Source organism: Doryrhamphus excisus, chromosome 5, assembly GCF_030265055.1.
Source record: "Doryrhamphus excisus isolate RoL2022-K1 chromosome 5, RoL_Dexc_1.0, whole genome shotgun sequence".
NCBI lineage: Eukaryota > Metazoa > Chordata > Actinopteri > Syngnathiformes > Syngnathidae > Doryrhamphus > Doryrhamphus excisus.
The window spans coordinates 12,832,399-12,850,873 of NC_080470.1; the positions used below are offsets into that span (position 1 = coordinate 12,832,399).

Genomic DNA, 18,475 nt, shown 5'->3' on the forward strand with positions numbered 1-18,475 from the left:
TTTAAATATTATTTTTCAACTTTCTTCCAGCAATATTCAGACTTAATTCTCTGATTATTGGTTTTTCATGTGATTCTTTTTGTTTTTGTAATATTACAACTGTTATAATAATTAATTAATTATAATAATAGTAAATCAATTATCACAAAATCTGTAATATGTTTCCTATAACATTGCAACTTTATTTACGTAATATCCCTATTTTGTTCTATTTACATCATTCTACAACTCCATTCTCTCACATAATATTTGTCTTCCCCTGCCTACGGTAATATTTGACTTTATAAACGATTACTTGTGCTATGTTTGTTTCATTTTTAAGGTGATGGTCTTATTCGTGTGTGAGATCCCCATAAAGCCGAGATTACTAGTCAAAGCCCAAACATTGTTGGACTGCACCCCTTCACTGTGCATAGAGGATTTGTCCTTTCCTGCCCCCTAGCGGAAGCTCATGCGTCGCTCCCAATTTATGGAAAAATCTCAACTAAATATCCCTTTTTGACACATTTGAGAATTATGTGTTGCTTTTGTGTCATTTGCTAACGCATGAGCACTCGTCAGCAATATATGCTCATTTAAAACAGGGAATTTGAGACTTTTTGCAGATAGAGTGGGGAAAAAGAGGCGGGCTAAGACGCACGGTGAAGTGAGAGAGATAGTTAGGGAGAGAGTGATAGAGAAATCTTATCCCGTGGTAGAGGCAGAGAGCCGCCTGACAGGTGAGGAGGGATCGCTGCCTTGCACGCGCTCAGGTGATCAACGTGAGTGGGTTCGGTGGAGGATGTAGTGGTGTGTTTTGTCGTCCTCTTTCCTCCTCCTCACCCTCCTCATCCGCGTCGTGTCTCAGTGTGCAGATGCCGACAGATGTGCCCGAAGACGGAATCAGAAGTGATGAGGACCCGGTCAAGGTATGGATCTATTTAGTCAATCAATCAATATTACACTATATGATTGTTAAGGTTTAAATCCCTAGATAATTCATTAAATTGATGTTATAGCCCGACGTTTGTCCACCAGAGGCTGCCATAAAGACTTGGGAGAGCCATAAAATTATTGTTAGTTACTCTCTGGTGATGCAATGATTTCTGATGCAATGATTGAAAAGTGATATAAACGTGAATGCTTACCAGTATTTGATTGAAGCAGTTGGGTAAATAAAGGAGAGTGTGGTCTCAGGATATCAGGTGTTCTACATGTCATATGTGTCCAAATATGAGAAAAATCTAACATCTTCTTCACTCCACTTTTGAGAGAAAAGACACTCAAATGCTGGCTTTTGAAGCTGCAGCTTAGCAAGATGTCATGAAGGAAATACCTCCTTCTTCATGAACATGATAGCACATCTCTTGCTAGATGAGCCCTCCCCATGTATACGCCCACCACTTCGCAGAACTTTGTGGGACCCCCCCCCCCCCCCCCCCCCCCCACACACACACATAAAGAAGTAGGCTTTGCTACACATCTTAAAATAACCATCAACTCTGAGTCAGCTACAGACGTGGGAGTTGTAAGTTTGATCTTTTTCTCTGCAGCAAATAAGCAAACACAGCATGAGTTGAAATCGAAAAGAGGCTTTGCTACAAATCTTAAATGCCAGTCAGTCAAGTAGGCTTGGTGATGTGTGTGGTAGGGATGTGCGGTCAGGGCAGGCAGGCGAGGTTGAATGATTGCTCCCTAAACCTAATAAACTGGTTGGGCCCTTAACAGCATCAACGACAACCAAGCACACACATCTTTGCAGAATTGTTGTCAATCAGCCACATTGGAGGGTTTTCCACAGCCACAGCATCTCAATAGGATTCAGGTTGGGACTGACTAGGCCACTCCAAAGTCTTCATTTAGTTTTTCTTCAGCCATTCAGAGGTGGACTTGCTGGTGTGTTTTGGATCATTGTCCTGCTGTAGAACCCAAGTTGGTTTCAGTTTGAGGTAATCAACAGATGGTCGGACATTCTCCTTCAGTGTTTTTTATTTTTTTTTTGTAGATGGCAGAATTCATGGTTCCATTTATCACAGCAAGTCTTTCAGGCCCTGAAGCAGCAAAACAGACCCAGACCATCACACTACCACCACCATATTTTACTGTTGGTATGATGCTGTTTTTCTGAAATGCAGCGTTACTTTTACACCAGATATAATGGGACACACACCTTCCAAAAGTACTAAAAGTAGTAAAGAGTACTTTCCCAAAGGTCCTGGTGCTTATCAAGATGCTTTCTGTCAATATTGAAATGAGCCTTAATCTTCGTGACGTTCTAATGGTGCAGTCATGAACACTGACATTAACTTAGGCAAGTGTGGATTATTGGGGGGAGGGTCTTTTTTTCACACAGGGCCATGTTGTCACGATGTGGGCGTTACCCCCTTGTGACAGCTCTTTTAGTTCTCTTTTCTCTTTTAGTCTCTTTCCTGCCTCATGCCCTTATTTTGTATTCACTTCCTGTGTTGCGCTGTTCTGTTTTTCATTGCTTTGCATAATCTCCCACACATGTTTCTCATTTTCTGTGATGCCTATTTAGTTCAGGTGCGCGCTCCTTTAGTTGTTGTGTCATTGTCGTTTTTATGTTGGACATGCTAGTGAGTTGTTCTGCTGCATAGCATCTCATTAAATACATTTTACCTACAATCGGGTCCTCATCTCTGCATCCTGGGGTCGCTACATATTTTTTAAAATATTTTTTTCTTGATTAACCATTTAATGAACATGAACAAAACCTCGTAAAGTGCCTGTGCCTTACCAGGCATGAACTTCACTGCACGTCACAGGTAAATAAGTGCATTAATTGCACAAAGTGCTTGGAGACATACACTCTGTCCTAAACACAAGCACAGCTCATTAGCATTAGAGCTAGTACATACACACAAAACTATGAAAGACCCCAGTAGCACTTACTAAATGAATTCATTTATTTTCTCTACGACTTGTACTCACTCAGGTTGCAGGGAGCCCAGATGACTTTGAGCGAGAGGTAGTGTACACCCAGTACTGGTCACCCGCCAATCGCAGGGCAGAAACAGACAAACAGATGTTGTTACACATGTTACACTTCATATCACGTCTTTTGAATGCCCATATTTGTATTTTTGTTCATTTAGCCATTTTTATGGTTGAAAATGTTTAATTTAAGCCATGAATACATCCAGTTTACTTGGATATGTATTTTCTACTAATAATAGACCATATTCAACCACAAAACAGCGATCTTTAATGAATTAATATTAGCGCATAATGTTGGAACCACGATGTAGCGAGGGATGACCACATATGTCAAAGGAGTATTATTGTGCTTCTTGGAGCCAATCACTGGAGACAGGCATGGACAAACACAACTCACTTGCATCAAAGCAACAGACACACAACATGGCAAGCCCCCAGTAGGGCTTATTAAAGCACTACAGGCAGATACTTTAAATACGCCATCGTGGGACCTCTCTAAAGAGTTGCCAAATGCTACAATATGGCAACATTGAACAGGTCAAATGAAGAAGAGATGGGGAATATTGCTTTTTCATTGAACTTTCTAATAATTGTGCACACTACTACTGAAAATGTCACTTTTAACTTTCTTAAATATGAATAATTCTAAGTCCCCTACCGTTGAGTTTAGCCTTGGTCCGTCTCACCTTGTCCTCATGTACGTCAATGTTCTCGTCTCCTCCAGTGTGACACCATGACCCTGTCCAGCACGCCAGCCATTCGCAGGGGAAGCACCCCGTTGCCAATCAAGCACCAGCTCAGGCGGGAAGAGGCTGTCCACGATGACTGCGATTGGTCCTTGGATGCCGCTGGACCGTCAGCTTCCCCAATCCGCTTCAACCCCGCCTTGGTTGACACGCCGACGGTGACACTGGAGGACAGGCCCGATGGCCCTTTGAGGATCGCCCTCCTGGGGCAGAACGGCGTGGGGAAGTCATCTCTGGCCTTCGCCCTGGCAGGGGATGTGGACAGGATGGCGTCAGTGGATTCTGACGGTACAAAGATGTTTGAGTGTTATTAGCATTGTCATTTTTTGTGGGCTAGAAAGGCTAATTGCTGCTGCCCCTGTCCTCAGGGGAAGGTCACATGCACGCTGTCATTGTGGACGACGAGGAGAGCGCCATCATTATCTACGACAGCTGGAGACATGTGAGACATCGCTTCCGTCCACACAACCACAAACATACAGTAGAACTTCCAAATGCCTCCAAAGAGGCAAAAAGTTGGAGTTCAACAATTTTCTGTAAAAATTAGCTTTTTGGGGTCTTTTTATTGGTGAAGTCATTACAGAAGGATACCATTAGTAGCAAAAAGCAATTGTGTGATGATAACCTTAGAACAGGAAATGGCTTTTACTGCAATATAAAAGAGGGGTTCAGCACATGTCACGTTGAGCATATAATTACTTAAATAGTACATACGTATAACAATACCCATACAAGGCAGTATGCAAACACCTTTCACCTTTTTACTTTTTCTTTATTTTAGTTTTATTACACAGCGGTTTCGATTATTTGTGTTTCACTGTTTGGAGATCTCTGACAGTGTGAAAAACCTGTGGTAAAAAATTCTTTCTTTGACCACATGTCCCTTCATTATCAGGTATATTGCACAACACAGCAGAACCGATGTTGTAATAGTGATAAAGAGCAGGCTGTTTGGCCAACATCAAGACTTCTGATGAGTTCATTGTAAACAAAGGGACAGTGTGAGACACATTTGAGTTTCACACCAACAGCTCAGGAGACATACCAACATTTTAAAGCGCATGCAGAGGTAGATAAAGTTGCTGGATGCTCATAATTCTTCAAATGCAGCTACTTCCATCTTGTGGCATTTAAAACAAAAAATGCATAGAAGTGTACATCAGGAGGCCCATATCTTTTAACCTGGCGCTAATTAGACTGCTTTTGCAAACATAGGAGGCTTAGCGGGTAACTGAATCTAAGCATTAATATGGAGTGCACTACATGGCTGCGACCAGCAGAGGCGCTGTGTCATCAACCATCTTCTCCATCCATTTCCACCAAATGTGTGTGGACAACCTTTGAACCTTGAACTACTTTAATATAGATAGAAGATACAAGTAGCATATTAGCATGTGAACACGTTATTGTGTGTCCTTCATTCTGATTCCATTGTGATTGGAAAAAAACAAAAACAATCGTCTAGCTCCCAAAGACGTCATGACGACCAGGAGAGAATGAATGTGCTCATTACTGCTTTGTTTTGCACTGTCTCCTCTTTCCCCTCAGGCGCCATTCAGAGGTGTGTGTGTGCTACCCACAGATGTGCAAAATGACTGCATTGACGTGTCCAATTCCTGTGGGAGTGTGGCAACACAAACAGACACGATCGCTGTTGTTTTTATGGTGGTGTTCATTGGCATTCATTTATGAAAATGTGTTGATAGCAATGTAGTCTTTATGAGTAACCGGTTGTTTTAATTTGAATGTAATTATTACAATAACTACAATTAATGTTTGTTCCAAATCTCTTTGGCATGGAAACACTGAGTGTGTGTCACTGAGAATTCAAGTAGATGTGGTACAAGGGAACTTCTTGTGTGCATTACTTCCGCCACAGAGGCTATATTTTTTTGAAGGTTGGTTGACACATAAAACCGATGAACTACCAAAAATTATTTTGGTGGAAATTCGAGTAAAAAAGTAAATGACCACTTGTTGCATTGGGGCAAGTGTTGCAGTGATCACACAGGTCCACTAGGTGAAGCTACAACTACAAGGCAGAGGTTGGAATACAGTTATTCATTCATTTTCTACCGCTTATCCCCACGAGGGTCGCGGGCGTGTTGGAGCCTATCCCAGCTGTCTTCGGGCGAGAGGCGGGGTACACCCTGGACTGGTCGCCAGCCAATCACAGGGCACATATAGACAAACAACCATTCACACTCACATTCATACCTATGGACAATTTGGAGTGGCCAATTAACCTAGCATGTTTTTGGAATGTGGGAGGAAACCGGGTACCCGGAGAAAACCCACGCATGCACAGGGAGAACATGCAAACTCCACACAAAGGTGCCAGAGGGTGGAATTGAACCCGGGCCTCCTAGCTGTGTGGCCTGCGCGCTAACCACTCGATCATCGTGCAGCCCCAGGGTGGAATACAGTATTAGATCAAATAGTCACGTTTAGGTTTGTTCTGTAATACATTTTTAAGCATCTAGAATGTATGTGTTGCCAGGACCTGTCTGCACTGCAGTGCGAGGTGTGCGTTCTGGTGTTCTCTGTGACTGATCGACGTAGTTTCCACCGCACAGCTCAGCTTCGCCTCCTCTTGCGAGAGACCCAGCCACAAACCCCCATCATCCTGGTGGGCAACAAGAGCGACCTGGTCCGCTCCCGTGAGGTGACCTCCCAGGGTAAAGATAGACATTTAAAAACATGGATGTCAGTAAAGGGATTTAAAAGGCAGTGACGAATATAGAGGCAGTTTTATCAGAACATACATGTAAACAGTTCATGTTGGTTCATTACAAGGCTTTTTAAAGACATTCAGGTATTTTTTGGCATTGTGAATGTCATTATTTTCTCTGTCATTACCATGGCGTGACGCTTTGTTATTATGGAAAAGATACTAAGCGAATGAGGAAAAATTGATGTTGGGGTGGAAAGTAAAACTATGAAGAAAAAAAAGATGGAATGGTACAAAAATAAATTCATGAGGTGATTTTTCTGACTTTACTATTGTAATATAATGTATCATTATAATATAATGTAATATATATTCCCATAACTTTTTTTCTTTAAAAAATGATTTTTCTCTCTCACGCTAGGAATTTACTCTTGCAGCAATATGGCTGTTACAAATCTTACTTTACTTTTTCTCTGTCTTCCCTCAGAGGCCATGTCGAGCGCTACTCTCTTCAACTGTCTGTACTTAGAGATTTCAGCCTCTCTGGACCACCGCACCCAGGAGCTCCTGGAGTGTGCTGTACGGTTAGCGCGGGGCCAGCCCCCATGGGCCCCGGGGACCAGCCCGGAAGATATGAGCGGAGGTGGCCAACGAGAAAGCATCACTTCACGGGCCAAGCGTTTCCTGTCTAGCCTCGTTCCCCGGTACCAGCGTGAGCGGGATGTGGGCAAGTTCCTGAGGCAGAAGTCCCGCTCCTGCCACGACCTGGGGGCGCTGTGACTGGGATGATGGTAGTGATTAACAGGCTAACTCAGCTAGCTGGATGTTAGATTAGGAGTGAGTGTGATGACAAGCTTGTAATTCCTATTTTGTACAAGGATGTGTAAATAAACAGTAGTGATACTTGCAGTCAATAAAATGCCCCCCACCCCCCTTTATTCGTCACCTTGTTCATCATCTCACTTACAGCTAGTGGATGTATAGTAGTAATGCTGTTGAATCATTAGAGAGAGGAAGACCTGACCTTGCTGGTGAGTCATGCTGGTGGCAATGGAGAGCAGGGAACCTCAGCATCAGAAAGCAAGCAGAAGACGACTCATAGATAGATTATTGCACGGTGAGCTGTTGTTGCCATGTTACGGTCGTCAAGGAGAGCCCAGATCATAAGAGTCATGGTTGTTGTTGTTGTAGTGAGGTTACATGTTTTACCTCCTCTGCTGGAAGGAACCACTGCTGGTGAGGAAGGTTTATGCACACACACACAAATGAATTTGCAGTTTTTTGGCACTCATCCGCTATCTTCCCACTATTTTGCGCCCACCAGGATTTGGAACATAACAGGACATTTAAACCATCAGCACAGAGGAGGAGGAGGGTGATACCATTCTATATTAGGATGCAAATATACAGGGCTGTGAAAAAGTGTTTGCCCCTTCCCTCATTTCTTATTTTTTGCATGTTTGTCACACTTAAATGTTTCAGATCATCAAGCAAAGGTTAATATTAGCCAATGAAAATGCAAGTGAACACAAAATGCAGCATTTAAATGAAAATTGTTATGATGGAGAAAAAAAAAATCAAAACAAACATGGCCGCTGAGTTAAAACATAACTGAGATTAATTGAGAGTCTTGAAAAGGTTATAAAGCCATTTCTAGCTTTTTGGACTCAAGCAAACCACAGTGAGAGCCATTATTCAAATATGGCAAAGACGTGGAACAGTGGTGAACAACAGGACAACCAAGATTACCACAAGAGTGCAGCAACAACTCATCCAAGAGGTCACAAAAGACCCCACAACAACATCCAAAGAACTGCAGGCCTCACTTTCAGTGTTCATGAGTCCACCATAAAAAAGACACACAGATTTTATACTTTATTGAGTTAATAAATTCATAATCAGTGCACAGACAAGGCTGTGATATTTTTGAGTGATGAATGTATGAAAAATAAGGCAGACCACATTTGTTACAAAGTTTATCAAATTGATTTCAATGGAATGATTAGGAGAGTTTGTGAAGCAAGTACAGACTGATGTTAATCAGACTCCTAAAAAAAAAAAAACAGGGTTATGTCGAGTACAAGCAGGCCAGTGAGGATGTGGTCAGCTCAGAGGCTGCAGGCCTGCAGCTTCTTATCTGCAATCTTGAGGGCCACCCAGGTGTTGAGCATGGAGGCCCTCAGCTTGCACCACACCAAGTGGTCAGTCAGTCCGAAGACCTGAGCCGCAAACCGAGCTGCCGCCTCAGGAGAGAGGATGGTGGAACAGCCCAGACCTGTGGCAAAACGGCAACAAGAGGCTTGCTTATGCCAATCGAGCTCTTCTGTCCAGTATATGAGAAACCAAAAGGCACTTACCGCTCGGCATGCGGAGGGAGGACCAAACATCCTGGGCTCCCCAGTCGGGTGTTAGAGGTGGGCAGTTAATGACAGGATAAGCCGTGTTTCCAGACATCACAGGCCCGAGGCCGTTGCTTCTACCGGCCACCGCCACAAACACAGTAGGAATGCCATCTCCTGAGGGATGGACACAGGTATGCTATGACGTCACAGGAGCCACTTACTGTGAAGATGTCCACTCACCTTCATATTCCGCTTTAATGCGCAGAGTCTCATCTGGGCCTTTGTGAGCCGAGGTGACTCTAAGCACACAGGGAATGCCGTAGGAGAAACACGCCTTCTTGATCTTCTCGCAGTGGGCCATGTCTGAGGTGGAGCCCATCAGGACCACCACTCTACCCCCGGCCTGGGACTCCAGCAGCAGCTGGAGGGGAAACGATATTAGCCACATTAGTCAGTGGGTAGTATTAAAAACATTTCCCTTTGAGAGGAGAGTGAGTGGCAGACAGGAAGTGACATCGGCAATGAGATTTCAGCTATGGCTGCAACATTAGCCCTTGTTTTTTTTCCAGGATTATTGTGCCTGTTGATAATTCAAACCTGGAATAAAAGTCTGTTCTGGTGATCAAGTCTGGTGCAAATCACAGTAACATCACTGACACCTAGCGACCAGTGGAGAATGCTACATCATCGTGTTTGTATTTTTGTTCATTTAGCCATTTTTATGCTTGGAAGTACTTCATTTAGGCAAAATATAACTACCATTTGCTTACATATCCATTTCATTTGGCTAAGAGGCGGTGACCAAATCAAAAATCAATATTGTGACCTAAAGCCCTTTAGATGCTTAATATGAAATCATGAGTACATTCCAGCAAAAGAGTAGATTAAAATGACTACAAACACCAAACACCAAAAATAGTCTCCTGATAAGCAGTATGAGCATAAAGGGATAAAGAAGTGCACCTTGACCCTTTCGGAAACCCACTCAAAGTTCCTCTTGACCATCTGCATTGCTTCGGGGGTGACCTCTTTGAGGTCTCTGTACACCTGGAGAAAGAACAAAGTCCTGCTATTGACCTTTTTAAAAACAATCACAGCTATTGATTTCTTTGTTCAAAAGAAAAAGCAGCAACACTGACCTGTTTATCTTTTTGTTGGCTTCTGTCTCCAGCGGGCCACAGCCTCCATGAATCATTGTCGATCACATCAGCCAGAACGATCTCCTGAGTCTTCACGTTCACACCAAACTCAATCTGGGACGGAACAAAAAGAACGGTTCAATCTCAGCAGCCAACGTCAGGCTCCACCAGCAGGGGGCAGCGTCGCACACACAAACACACACCTTCATGTCCACCAGCGTGCAGTTCTGAGTGGCCCACGCCTTCTCCAGGATCTCAAAGATGGCCACCGTGCTGCGGTTCATCACGTCCACCTCACACTGGCCGATGGTGAGGCCGGCCAGGCAGAATTTGGCCTCCAGAAGTTGCTCCTCTGACCACTGGGGGTCGTTGTTGGCGTCGTCCTGGAGCACAAAATCAGATGGTTGCCATCGGCTGGGCATGGTAGGGGAGCACATCACTGCTTTGTGGCATCGAGTTATTTATTTCCCAAACCAATCGGCGTCTGCTATGATATGATTCATAAGACAATCTGTGTTTTACACTGATTCAATCCATTCGATCTGCTTCAAACTGTGAAAAAAATTATCATAATCTGACAAGAAGTTGATACCAGACAATGGCACTCATGTCATGCTGATGTCTGACAGTGGGACCTTGTGTGGCAGTGTGACAGTGCACAGTTCTGTGTGAAATGCACTCATGATTAAATCCTGTAGCGGAGGTGAGGGTGAGTGCTAAGCACTGTGCCATTGTATCATCATGTAAACATGACGTGGCAGTACACTCACTTTGAAGAACATCTCCATCTTGAGGGGCGAGAAGCGGTAACCCTCCTTAACACCCGGGTTCCTCTTCAGGAAAGACCCGGTGGCTACCCTCCGACACACCCACTCGATGGGGATCATCTCACAGTGGGCTGCAATGAACGCCGTGTCCGAGTGCTGCTTCACAAAGGCTGTCTTGATGCCTTTAGGGGTTGGAGGAGAAAAAAAAAAAGAATCCGTCTCAAAATGAAAGGGAAGTGAGGTCGGTCACGTTCTGCCTAATTAGACAAGTTAGGAGTCACAAGGTGGTCATTGACACAACTTTGTGTGTCTCATGGCCCACTCATGAGCAGCAGATGCGTTACAGTTAGCCAATTAATTTAATGTAACCATAAAGTGGAGGCACGCAAGGAAATCCAGCACATGACAGCATTTGTGTGGGGTATATCTAAAAAAGAACAAGCATAGAAATTTGAATATATTTGAAAAGTTAATTATTTTAACTCTCATACAGTAGTCTAGAAAATCACTACACTCTACACAAATCAAGAAAATAAATCATTTGACATGTTACTCTAGTGATGTGTGACCAGCAAGGGTCAAGTGTCAAACTATACAAGAGTGTTGTGACTGTTTCAATTGGTAAGAAACTCTTACTTCCAACTATTTCTGATAGCAGTAAATGCACCTGCACTATTATGCTTATCATTATTAATAACGACAGTAAATGTGTGTTTACCAGATTCCTGCAGCAACTTAAACACGCAGCTCGTCGTTTTGTTAGCGATGGCCGCTTTGCCCTCCATCTGGTCTTTTCTAGCGGCATTCCCGGCCGTGATCTGGTCCTTGGACTGCACCAGGACCCGTCCGGGCTGATCCAGGAGCTCAAAGATCTGCTTGGTCTTTCCCTCGTTCAGCTTCTGGCCGATGCTCAACTCTACACAAATGAGCGTGACATTGCATTGAGAGTCGCGTTATTTTTGACATGTGAAATATAAAACAGGCATTCATTGCGCTACTGTACCTTGCGTGAGAGCCATGGTTCTCTTCGGCAAGCCGTGGAACTAAAAGGACACAATAGCACAAAGTACTGAAGAGTCGCACAACTTTGTGAAGTTGTAAAAGACAGGCTGCGGGCAGGAGGCGTGCAGAGAGGAGAAGCCGGAAGTAGCGCGTTTCTTACGTGCTGAAGCAGCCAATCACAGCCTTCAACTGACTCAGACGACCAATCAGACGAGCGCATTGGTCGCGCCTGTGAAGGAGGAAGACGCCCTCACTATATATTTCTTACAAAAAATGACGAACTATCTGGGTTTTTTTTCAAGTGTCACCATCTTTCGCAGTTTGAGTAGAAGACTGATGTGAAACAAAGCTCCCTGCTATCGATTCACGCCACAGAGGTGATTTTTTTAAAATCAACTATCTCTCAAAGTCGCCTGCACTTCCAAAGATGCTTAGTGTGAAATCTGTGCGATCAAAAAAAAAACAAAACCACCAAAAAGTAATGGCGGTTTTAAAAGCCATACTTTGGAATACAAAAGCTGATGTGTTGTCACGTTTGACTGACTTTTCGTCTTGTTTATGTGTTTTTTAATCTACAACTTTGTGTAGGAAACAAATGTTCCTGTTGTGACACGTGCTCAGAGCACGAGCTTTGACAAGACAAGCTACAGCACCAGACGCCCCCACTCCAAAAGCTGGTCAGCTAGCAAGTTAGTTAGCTAGCTAGCTGCTTGGCGAAGTGACAGAGGCGAGGCCAGGATGGAGTTCGAGGAGTCCGGCATCGGAGAGGAGTGCGGGGTGTTCGGCTGCGTTGCGGCCGGAGAGTGGCCCACACAACTGGAAGTGGCTCAGGTCTTGACTCTGGGACTTGTGGCGCTGCAGCACAGGTATGCAAAGCCAGCATCTTTGCTTGAACCTTTTTGGTGCGTGGGTAAGTTGCTTAACTTTTTGAGCTTGGAAGTAACTAACCTGACAACATGCCACGGTGAGTTATTTGTTGAATGAAAGTAAACCTAAACGCGTCACAACTCTTTTTTTCTTATTATTGCAAAGTGTTCCTGGCATTAAGGTGCGGGAAGTTTGTGTCGATATAAGTCTTTGTGATATGTTCACGGACCGACGCTGATCGTTCACGAGCATGGAAATAAAGCTCAAGGCTTTACTTCTCCCTTCACTATTATTCTTCCTATTCACTATAAATAACGTCAATATTCGCCATGTTGAAAAACGTTAAAATTCACTAATGTTTAAGCCAGTGGTGGCCATCTGCGGTACATATGGGGTTTTTATTGGCCTACGGCACATTCCAAAAGCACGATTAAACAACTTTTAAAACTTAAAAAAAGCAAACCTGGACAAAATAGCTAATAAGCATAAAGGCTATGAATAATACTAATATTATACTTTGTCAGCTCTGACACATTTTTAAAAATGGTGTCATCACGGGAGTATTGCATAGCGTTCTGAGCTGTGATTCAGGGGTTGGGCTGTAGGGGGAAGTGATGTTTGCATACTAGTCAGCGCCAACCCAGGAGGTGAAGAAGAGCTGTGTTGGAAAAAGTTTGGACTCCCCTGGCCTGAACAGTTTCCTTGTAAACATAAAAGTTTGGACACCACTATAAACATAACAGAGTGTTTAAACATAAGTGTTTTTCCATTTCGGGCAATTCTGACGGGTCACCATTTGAATTTGAATGCCCTAAAACTATAAAATTAAATTGTTCCAAGGGCCACACCTCTCTATTCACTCTTATTTTGTATATAATGTGAATGCAACACTCTGCTATCTTGTCACATTTTACCTCACCAAAGGGCTAATATAGTCATAAATTGGTTAGCGTGATCTGTTCCAGAAGTCAGACTCAAACCGAATCAATTATTTCCGTAAGAAATGTAAATCCAATTAATTTGTTCCGTTGACTCAGAACACCATTTTATAATTTTACATGCAGTAAAAAAAACTCAAATTCATATTTAAAAAAAAAACAAAAAAGAGATAAATGGTCATCTACTGCATTATTATTATCATCATTACTATTATGATTATTACCTGAGTATCTTGTGAGGCCATGGAGCAGACTGAATGGACTTCTATTATAGCGATGTGATTCTGCTCTTCTTTAACTGTCATGTTGTCACAGTCTGTTTGTTTCATTGTTGTCAGGAAAGTGTCGTCTGGAGAAAGAAAAAGGACAATTTTTTATTTTCATGAATGCCAAATTCAGTTGGAGGTTTCTTTCGGCGGTCACATCATGAGTTGTCTTCTGTCCACGTTGACAAATGTCCCACTATCCCTAATTTCATTAAGAGGCGCCATGTCAAATCATGGGACTCGGGAGTCGCTTGGTTTGACGTTACAAAGGCTTGTGGATGTCATGTGATGTACAAAGATGTTGCGAAATCGAGCACATGTCTAACCTTCATCCTCAGCCTTTCTCTTCCTCCCTCTCTTGGTGGACAAGGTGTCCCTGTGCGCTTCAGAGGAGCCTTGAAATGTATGGAAAATATATTTTTTAATCACAAAAACACATGACTCATATTACTGCATTATTATAATGTCATCTATCCTAATTTTTGTATTAATTGGGTTAAACTGTCAAAGTATTGACCAAAACATTTCCACAGGTTAAATTTAATCAGTTGTAGTGCTGACGAGTCCTGGTTATGTTGTACAGTGGTACAATGCAAAATACAAATAAATGTAGATGAAGTAAAGTAATGATTAAAAAAAAAAGTATTTTGTTTTTGTCTGTGCCCATTATACAGAACAGGGATACAGGAAATGTCAGACCAGACGTTGTCATGCTTATAAATTTTCTTTTCTTTTTGACTGTAGGATGCCATGTTGCTGTGTAAAAGTGTACATGGCAATATAAATCGCTATAAAGCTACAGGTAAAATGCTAAATGTACTTTTCGAGTACTGTCTCTGACAGGGCTATTTTTCAGAATCTGTGTGAAAGGGGTTACATTGTGAAATGGGTTTTTCAATGTATACTCATAAGTTGTGTTATATTTCACTCACCTGTTGGTTGGTGCTCTTGGTCCAAGTGGGGACTACTTTCTCCTTTCACCCCTTGTTCTTCTTTTTGCATTGCCGTGAGGCTTATTGGTGAAGCCGAATCAGAGCTGCATGTTCCCTCCAGGGCGGCCGTAATATCGGCCTTGGATGAATAAATGTCCTCAGGATGATTTTCCAGCATAGAAAGTGGACCTAAGTCCATGTGGCGGTCTGGGTCTGTAGGTGAGCGCCTAGCCCTACGATTCATAATGGCGTCCACCTCATCATAGAACTTCATGAGGCGCCTCGGATCGCCCTCATCGACCTTGCCCTTGTGTAGGGAGCGGTACAGGTACTTGAGGTTCTTGTACTTAGTGTGGCACTGCTTCCAGTCGCGCTCTATGCCCTGCTGCATCAGCTTGTTGGAGATCTGCACAAAGATGTCCCTCTTTCTGGTTGAGCTCTCCAGTTGGAGTTGCACCCGGTCATCAGACCAGACTCTGATCAACGCTCGCACCTCCTGGTCGCTCCAGTTCCGACCTGTGTCGGACATGGTGACCCCGTGGAACTGGTCACCGCGGGATGGATGTTGATCTTAAGATGGACACCAGATAGAATAATTGAAAGTACAGTAAACGCTCCAATGAGTGCCTGTATTCAGTTAACCATTGAGCGTGCGGTCTACAAAAGCACCTAACCAATTGCCACCTCTAGTGGTGACAAAAAACATCGGCATTAACAAATGTGGCTGTAGGCAACCTCCTGATTACATTTTTATTAACTGTGCAAGATTGCAGTCGCTGGATTTGAAGTGTCGCGAGCAGTGTTGGGAATAACGCCATTATTCTTTTCCCAGTAACAGGTCATGAAATGACCATTTCAAATGTTACAAGTAGCTTTATAATGCACGTTGTGCTACTCAGCCGCTGGTGTGAACTTTCACTGCGGCCTAGGTAAATAAACACCTCAGCTAGAATTACAGCGTTTCTATAACAAGAAGGTGAGTAGGGTGACATCAGTTGCAAGCTTTGATGGTGTGTTTGTTTTTTTACCTTGTCCTTTCCATTTTGGATCCTTGTCACCATCTCCATCATTATCGTTGCTACTGTCATCTGAGAGAACAGACAACAAATAATATAGATAAACACAGTGGAGCCTTTATGTCAAACACAATCCTTTCGGAACAACGGATGTTCATACCACGACATAACAGAGGAGGGATGCCACATGTGTGTTATCTGGTAACTCTGGGACATCTACTTCCACGTTGCTGTTGAAAGTAATTGTCACTGTCAAACAAGTATTTTAGGATACTATCTGCGGCAATATCCTGGGTTCTGTATTAAAAGCAAAGTCAGGGATAACTAAAAAATATCAGAGAAAGTAGCGGTCTCCACACATGCAACGATACACACAGACCCAGACTGATGTGTGCTTCACAAACAGTCTGACAAAACAGAACTCTATCATCGCTCATAACTTTAGTCGCTTGTGTTTTGTGTTGTGTAGCTGTCTGACTGTTTTGTGTCTGTTAATGTGTCAGGCAGAGAGCACTTGTGTGTGCGTAGCATGAGTGAGGAGGAGGACAACTGCAGTGCACTTGTGGCAGTTGCTGATACTCTTTTATGCTAACAGCACTAATGCACAGCACAAGGCTCATGGATGGGAAATCTCTGCAGGTTATATTATATGGTACATTTCTGATTAGTCTGGTATCTGAACCCCATACTGATACTGCATCGGAGTGACCCCATCCCTCATCTATTACAGCTGTGACGCTGCTATTTTGCAGTGTGAAAGAGGCAGCACACATACCATCGTCAATCTCTATGGCAACCTCATTTTCTGACTTTTCTGTCTTCTTGCCATCATACAACCTCCCCTTCATCTCCAGAGACGTGTCCTCCGGGCAACGGTCCATCAGAATGGCCTCCACCTCGTCATAAAACCTCATGCACTTCCCCAGGCTACAGCTGCCCCTGGCCTCATGTGCGGTCTTAGCCATCTTGTAGTCGTACTTGAGGTTCTTGTACTTGGTCCGACACTGCTCCCAGTTGCGTACCACACCGTACGTCCGCTGCATCTTGCGAGACATCTCTTTGAAGATATATTTGTTTCGGAGCGTGCTCTTGAGGCGCTCTCGGACGTGGGGGTCTGCCCAGACCCACAACAGGGCACGCACCTCGTCGTCTGTCCAGTGGCGGCCATTTTCCTCTGCTCCGCTGGCTGGTGTCTTTACTCCTGTTTGCGGACATGTTGGTTGAGATTGTAGCTTAATGATAAATCATCATCATCACAGCAGAACTTTTACCTTCCTGCATTTGAGCCGAGGAGATTTCTCTTTGATGAGCTGCCCCCTCCTCCAGCCCACCATCCACCCCGGTGCCTGCCAGGATGCCCGCTTGGGGCCTCCTACTGGCCAGTCTCATGCTTCTGCACTGAGCCTTGCAGTCCCTCCAGCTACGCACCACACTGAGCCGCCTCAGACGTTCTGAGATGAGCTGGAATGTGACTGTGCTCTGAGCCCCGTGCTGAGCCACCACCTCGTCCCACACCGAAACCAGAGCCAACACCTCAGCCTCCCCCCACGGCCTCTCCATTGAGCCGCCTCCTTCCTCCTCCTGTCCTTTTTGCCGCCGTGCTCCTTTCTCCATGTTTCGAGCTGACCTGGAAACGCTTTCATCCCCTCCTCCACCCTCCTGAACTAGTCTGTCTCTGCTGCTCGGTTCCCTAGGCAACCAGGCGGTTAAGCCTGAATGCAACGCCTTCTTGCAGGAAAAGCAGCCTCACTACTGGCTTAAGCTGTGTACCGAGGGGGCGGGGCTGAGTATGTAATTCTAGAAGCAGCTTGGTGAATAGACTGCAGCTAGGAGATTCCTGTTTGTGTGGCAGCTCTAGTTTTAATCTTCTGAAAGCCTGCATACACATACAAGGACATTATTTTTCTTTCAACAACATGATACTATAGCCACACCATATTGTGGTGATATCACATCACACATTGAAAACAAGACTGTGGAAAAGTTAGCAAAAGGTAAAAGTTTCATCCAAAATTTCAGAATGAAAATGTGTATTTTTGATTAACATCTTCCGCTTCACTTTGCATTAAAATTTGGCACATTTAGTAGCAAACTGTCAGTAAATGTTAAGTGGATCAATGACTATGACTTTCTGTGTTGCCATGGCCAATTGCCAATTTAAAAAGGTTAAAATTTGGAAATACACTCATATTAATAAAGCATGAACATAAAGCAAACAGGGTAGGTATTTTTCACATGACCTATATTTTCGTTTTACGCAAAATTCACACTTCTGTCTGAAACTGACTGCTGGCACAAAAGTGTATTGTGGTTGCGACTTTAGCGCCAGGGACCAACTGTGGATCACATTTTTTCTCCAAAATACTAAGGAGGCGCACACAGCACAATCTCAAAGTATGAGGTGGTTAAAGCTTTTCATTCCCCCGCTATCAAACCTGTTTGCTTTGCCTCAAGGCGTTTGTTACTGTTGGAAATGTCCATTCATGTTAAGTCCTGCAGAGAAGGGATTATTTCAAACGTTCTGAGTTTTTAAACTATGTACTTTCATCGTAAACGAAGCAGACACATCCTTTCCTAAGATGCAACTTGGTTCCATTTCTGGTTCTATGGTTATCATATTTTCCCTCTTTGCCATCCATTACTGTTACTGTTACCTTTTTTGGCGGCATGACAAAAAGCGACTTCATCCTTTTTATCATCTTTATACGTTAACGTGTGTCTCCTCAGGGGTCAAGAAAGTGCTGGAATTGTTACAAGTGATGGAGCCAGTGCACCAACATACACGACCCTCAAGGTAACACTTCACACACACAACATAAAACTAAAGTACGAAACCTTGCAGTACTTTTAAT

General features: G+C 43.7%; 2 protein-coding genes across 4 annotated transcripts; one reads left to right on the top strand and one right to left on the bottom strand.

Annotated features, from left to right (window-relative positions):
- Positions 1-476: 476 nt before the first annotated feature.
- LOC131129579 (GTP-binding protein REM 2-like) lies at positions 477-7,281 on the top strand. 3 transcript variants are annotated; one of them, XM_058073278.1, is made up of 6 exons: positions 477-752; positions 848-908; positions 3,662-3,971; positions 4,052-4,125; positions 6,184-6,361; positions 6,842-7,281. In XM_058073278.1, exons 2-6 carry the CDS (start codon positions 855-857, stop codon positions 7,132-7,134), a joined length of 909 nt encoding a protein of 302 aa, XP_057929261.1. In that variant the 5' UTR covers positions 477-752; positions 848-854; the 3' UTR covers positions 7,135-7,281. The 3 variants fall into 3 exon arrangements, with proteins under 3 accessions (XP_057929261.1, XP_057929260.1, XP_057929262.1); XM_058073277.1 differs by having other exon boundaries at positions 478-761; XM_058073279.1 differs by having other exon boundaries at positions 706-719.
- A 935-nt stretch (positions 7,282-8,216) lies between these two features.
- paics (phosphoribosylaminoimidazole carboxylase, phosphoribosylaminoimidazole succinocarboxamide synthetase) lies at positions 8,217-17,252 on the bottom strand. The gene is made up of 15 exons (XM_058072989.1): positions 16,895-17,252; positions 16,399-16,824; positions 15,636-15,695; positions 14,608-15,177; positions 14,002-14,070; positions 13,634-13,758; positions 11,606-11,833; positions 11,321-11,516; positions 10,606-10,784; positions 10,039-10,218; positions 9,836-9,949; positions 9,660-9,743; positions 8,937-9,117; positions 8,712-8,870; positions 8,217-8,629 (listed from the first exon to the last, which is right to left on the bottom strand). The coding sequence occupies exons 1-15, from the start codon at positions 17,235-17,237 to the stop codon at positions 8,463-8,465; spliced, it is 3,081 nt and encodes a 1,026-aa protein (XP_057928972.1). The 5' UTR covers positions 17,238-17,252; the 3' UTR covers positions 8,217-8,462.
- Positions 17,253-18,475: the final 1,223 nt, after the last annotated feature.

Coding starts and splice junctions, on each gene's coding strand:
- LOC131129579 (XM_058073278.1), top strand. CDS start 855: ATGCCGACAGATGTGCCCGAAGACGGAATCAGAAGTGATGAGGACCCG. Junction 909..3,661: donor GTGATGAGGACCCGGTCAAG/GTATGGATCTAT, acceptor CGTCTCCTCCAG/TGTGACACCATGACCCTGTC. Junction 4,126..6,183: donor TCTACGACAGCTGGAGACAT/GTGAGACATCGC, acceptor ATGTGTTGCCAG/GACCTGTCTGCACTGCAGTG.
- paics (XM_058072989.1), bottom strand. CDS start 17,237: ATGGAGAAAGGAGCACGGCGGCAAAAAGGACAGGAGGAGGAAGGAGGC. Junction 15,696..16,398: donor TGCCATAGAGATTGACGATG/GTATGTGTGCTG, acceptor CTGTTCTCTCAG/ATGACAGTAGCAACGATAAT. Junction 10,785..11,320: donor TAAGTTGCTGCAGGAATCTG/GTAAACACACAT, acceptor CAACCCCTAAAG/GCATCAAGACAGCCTTTGTG.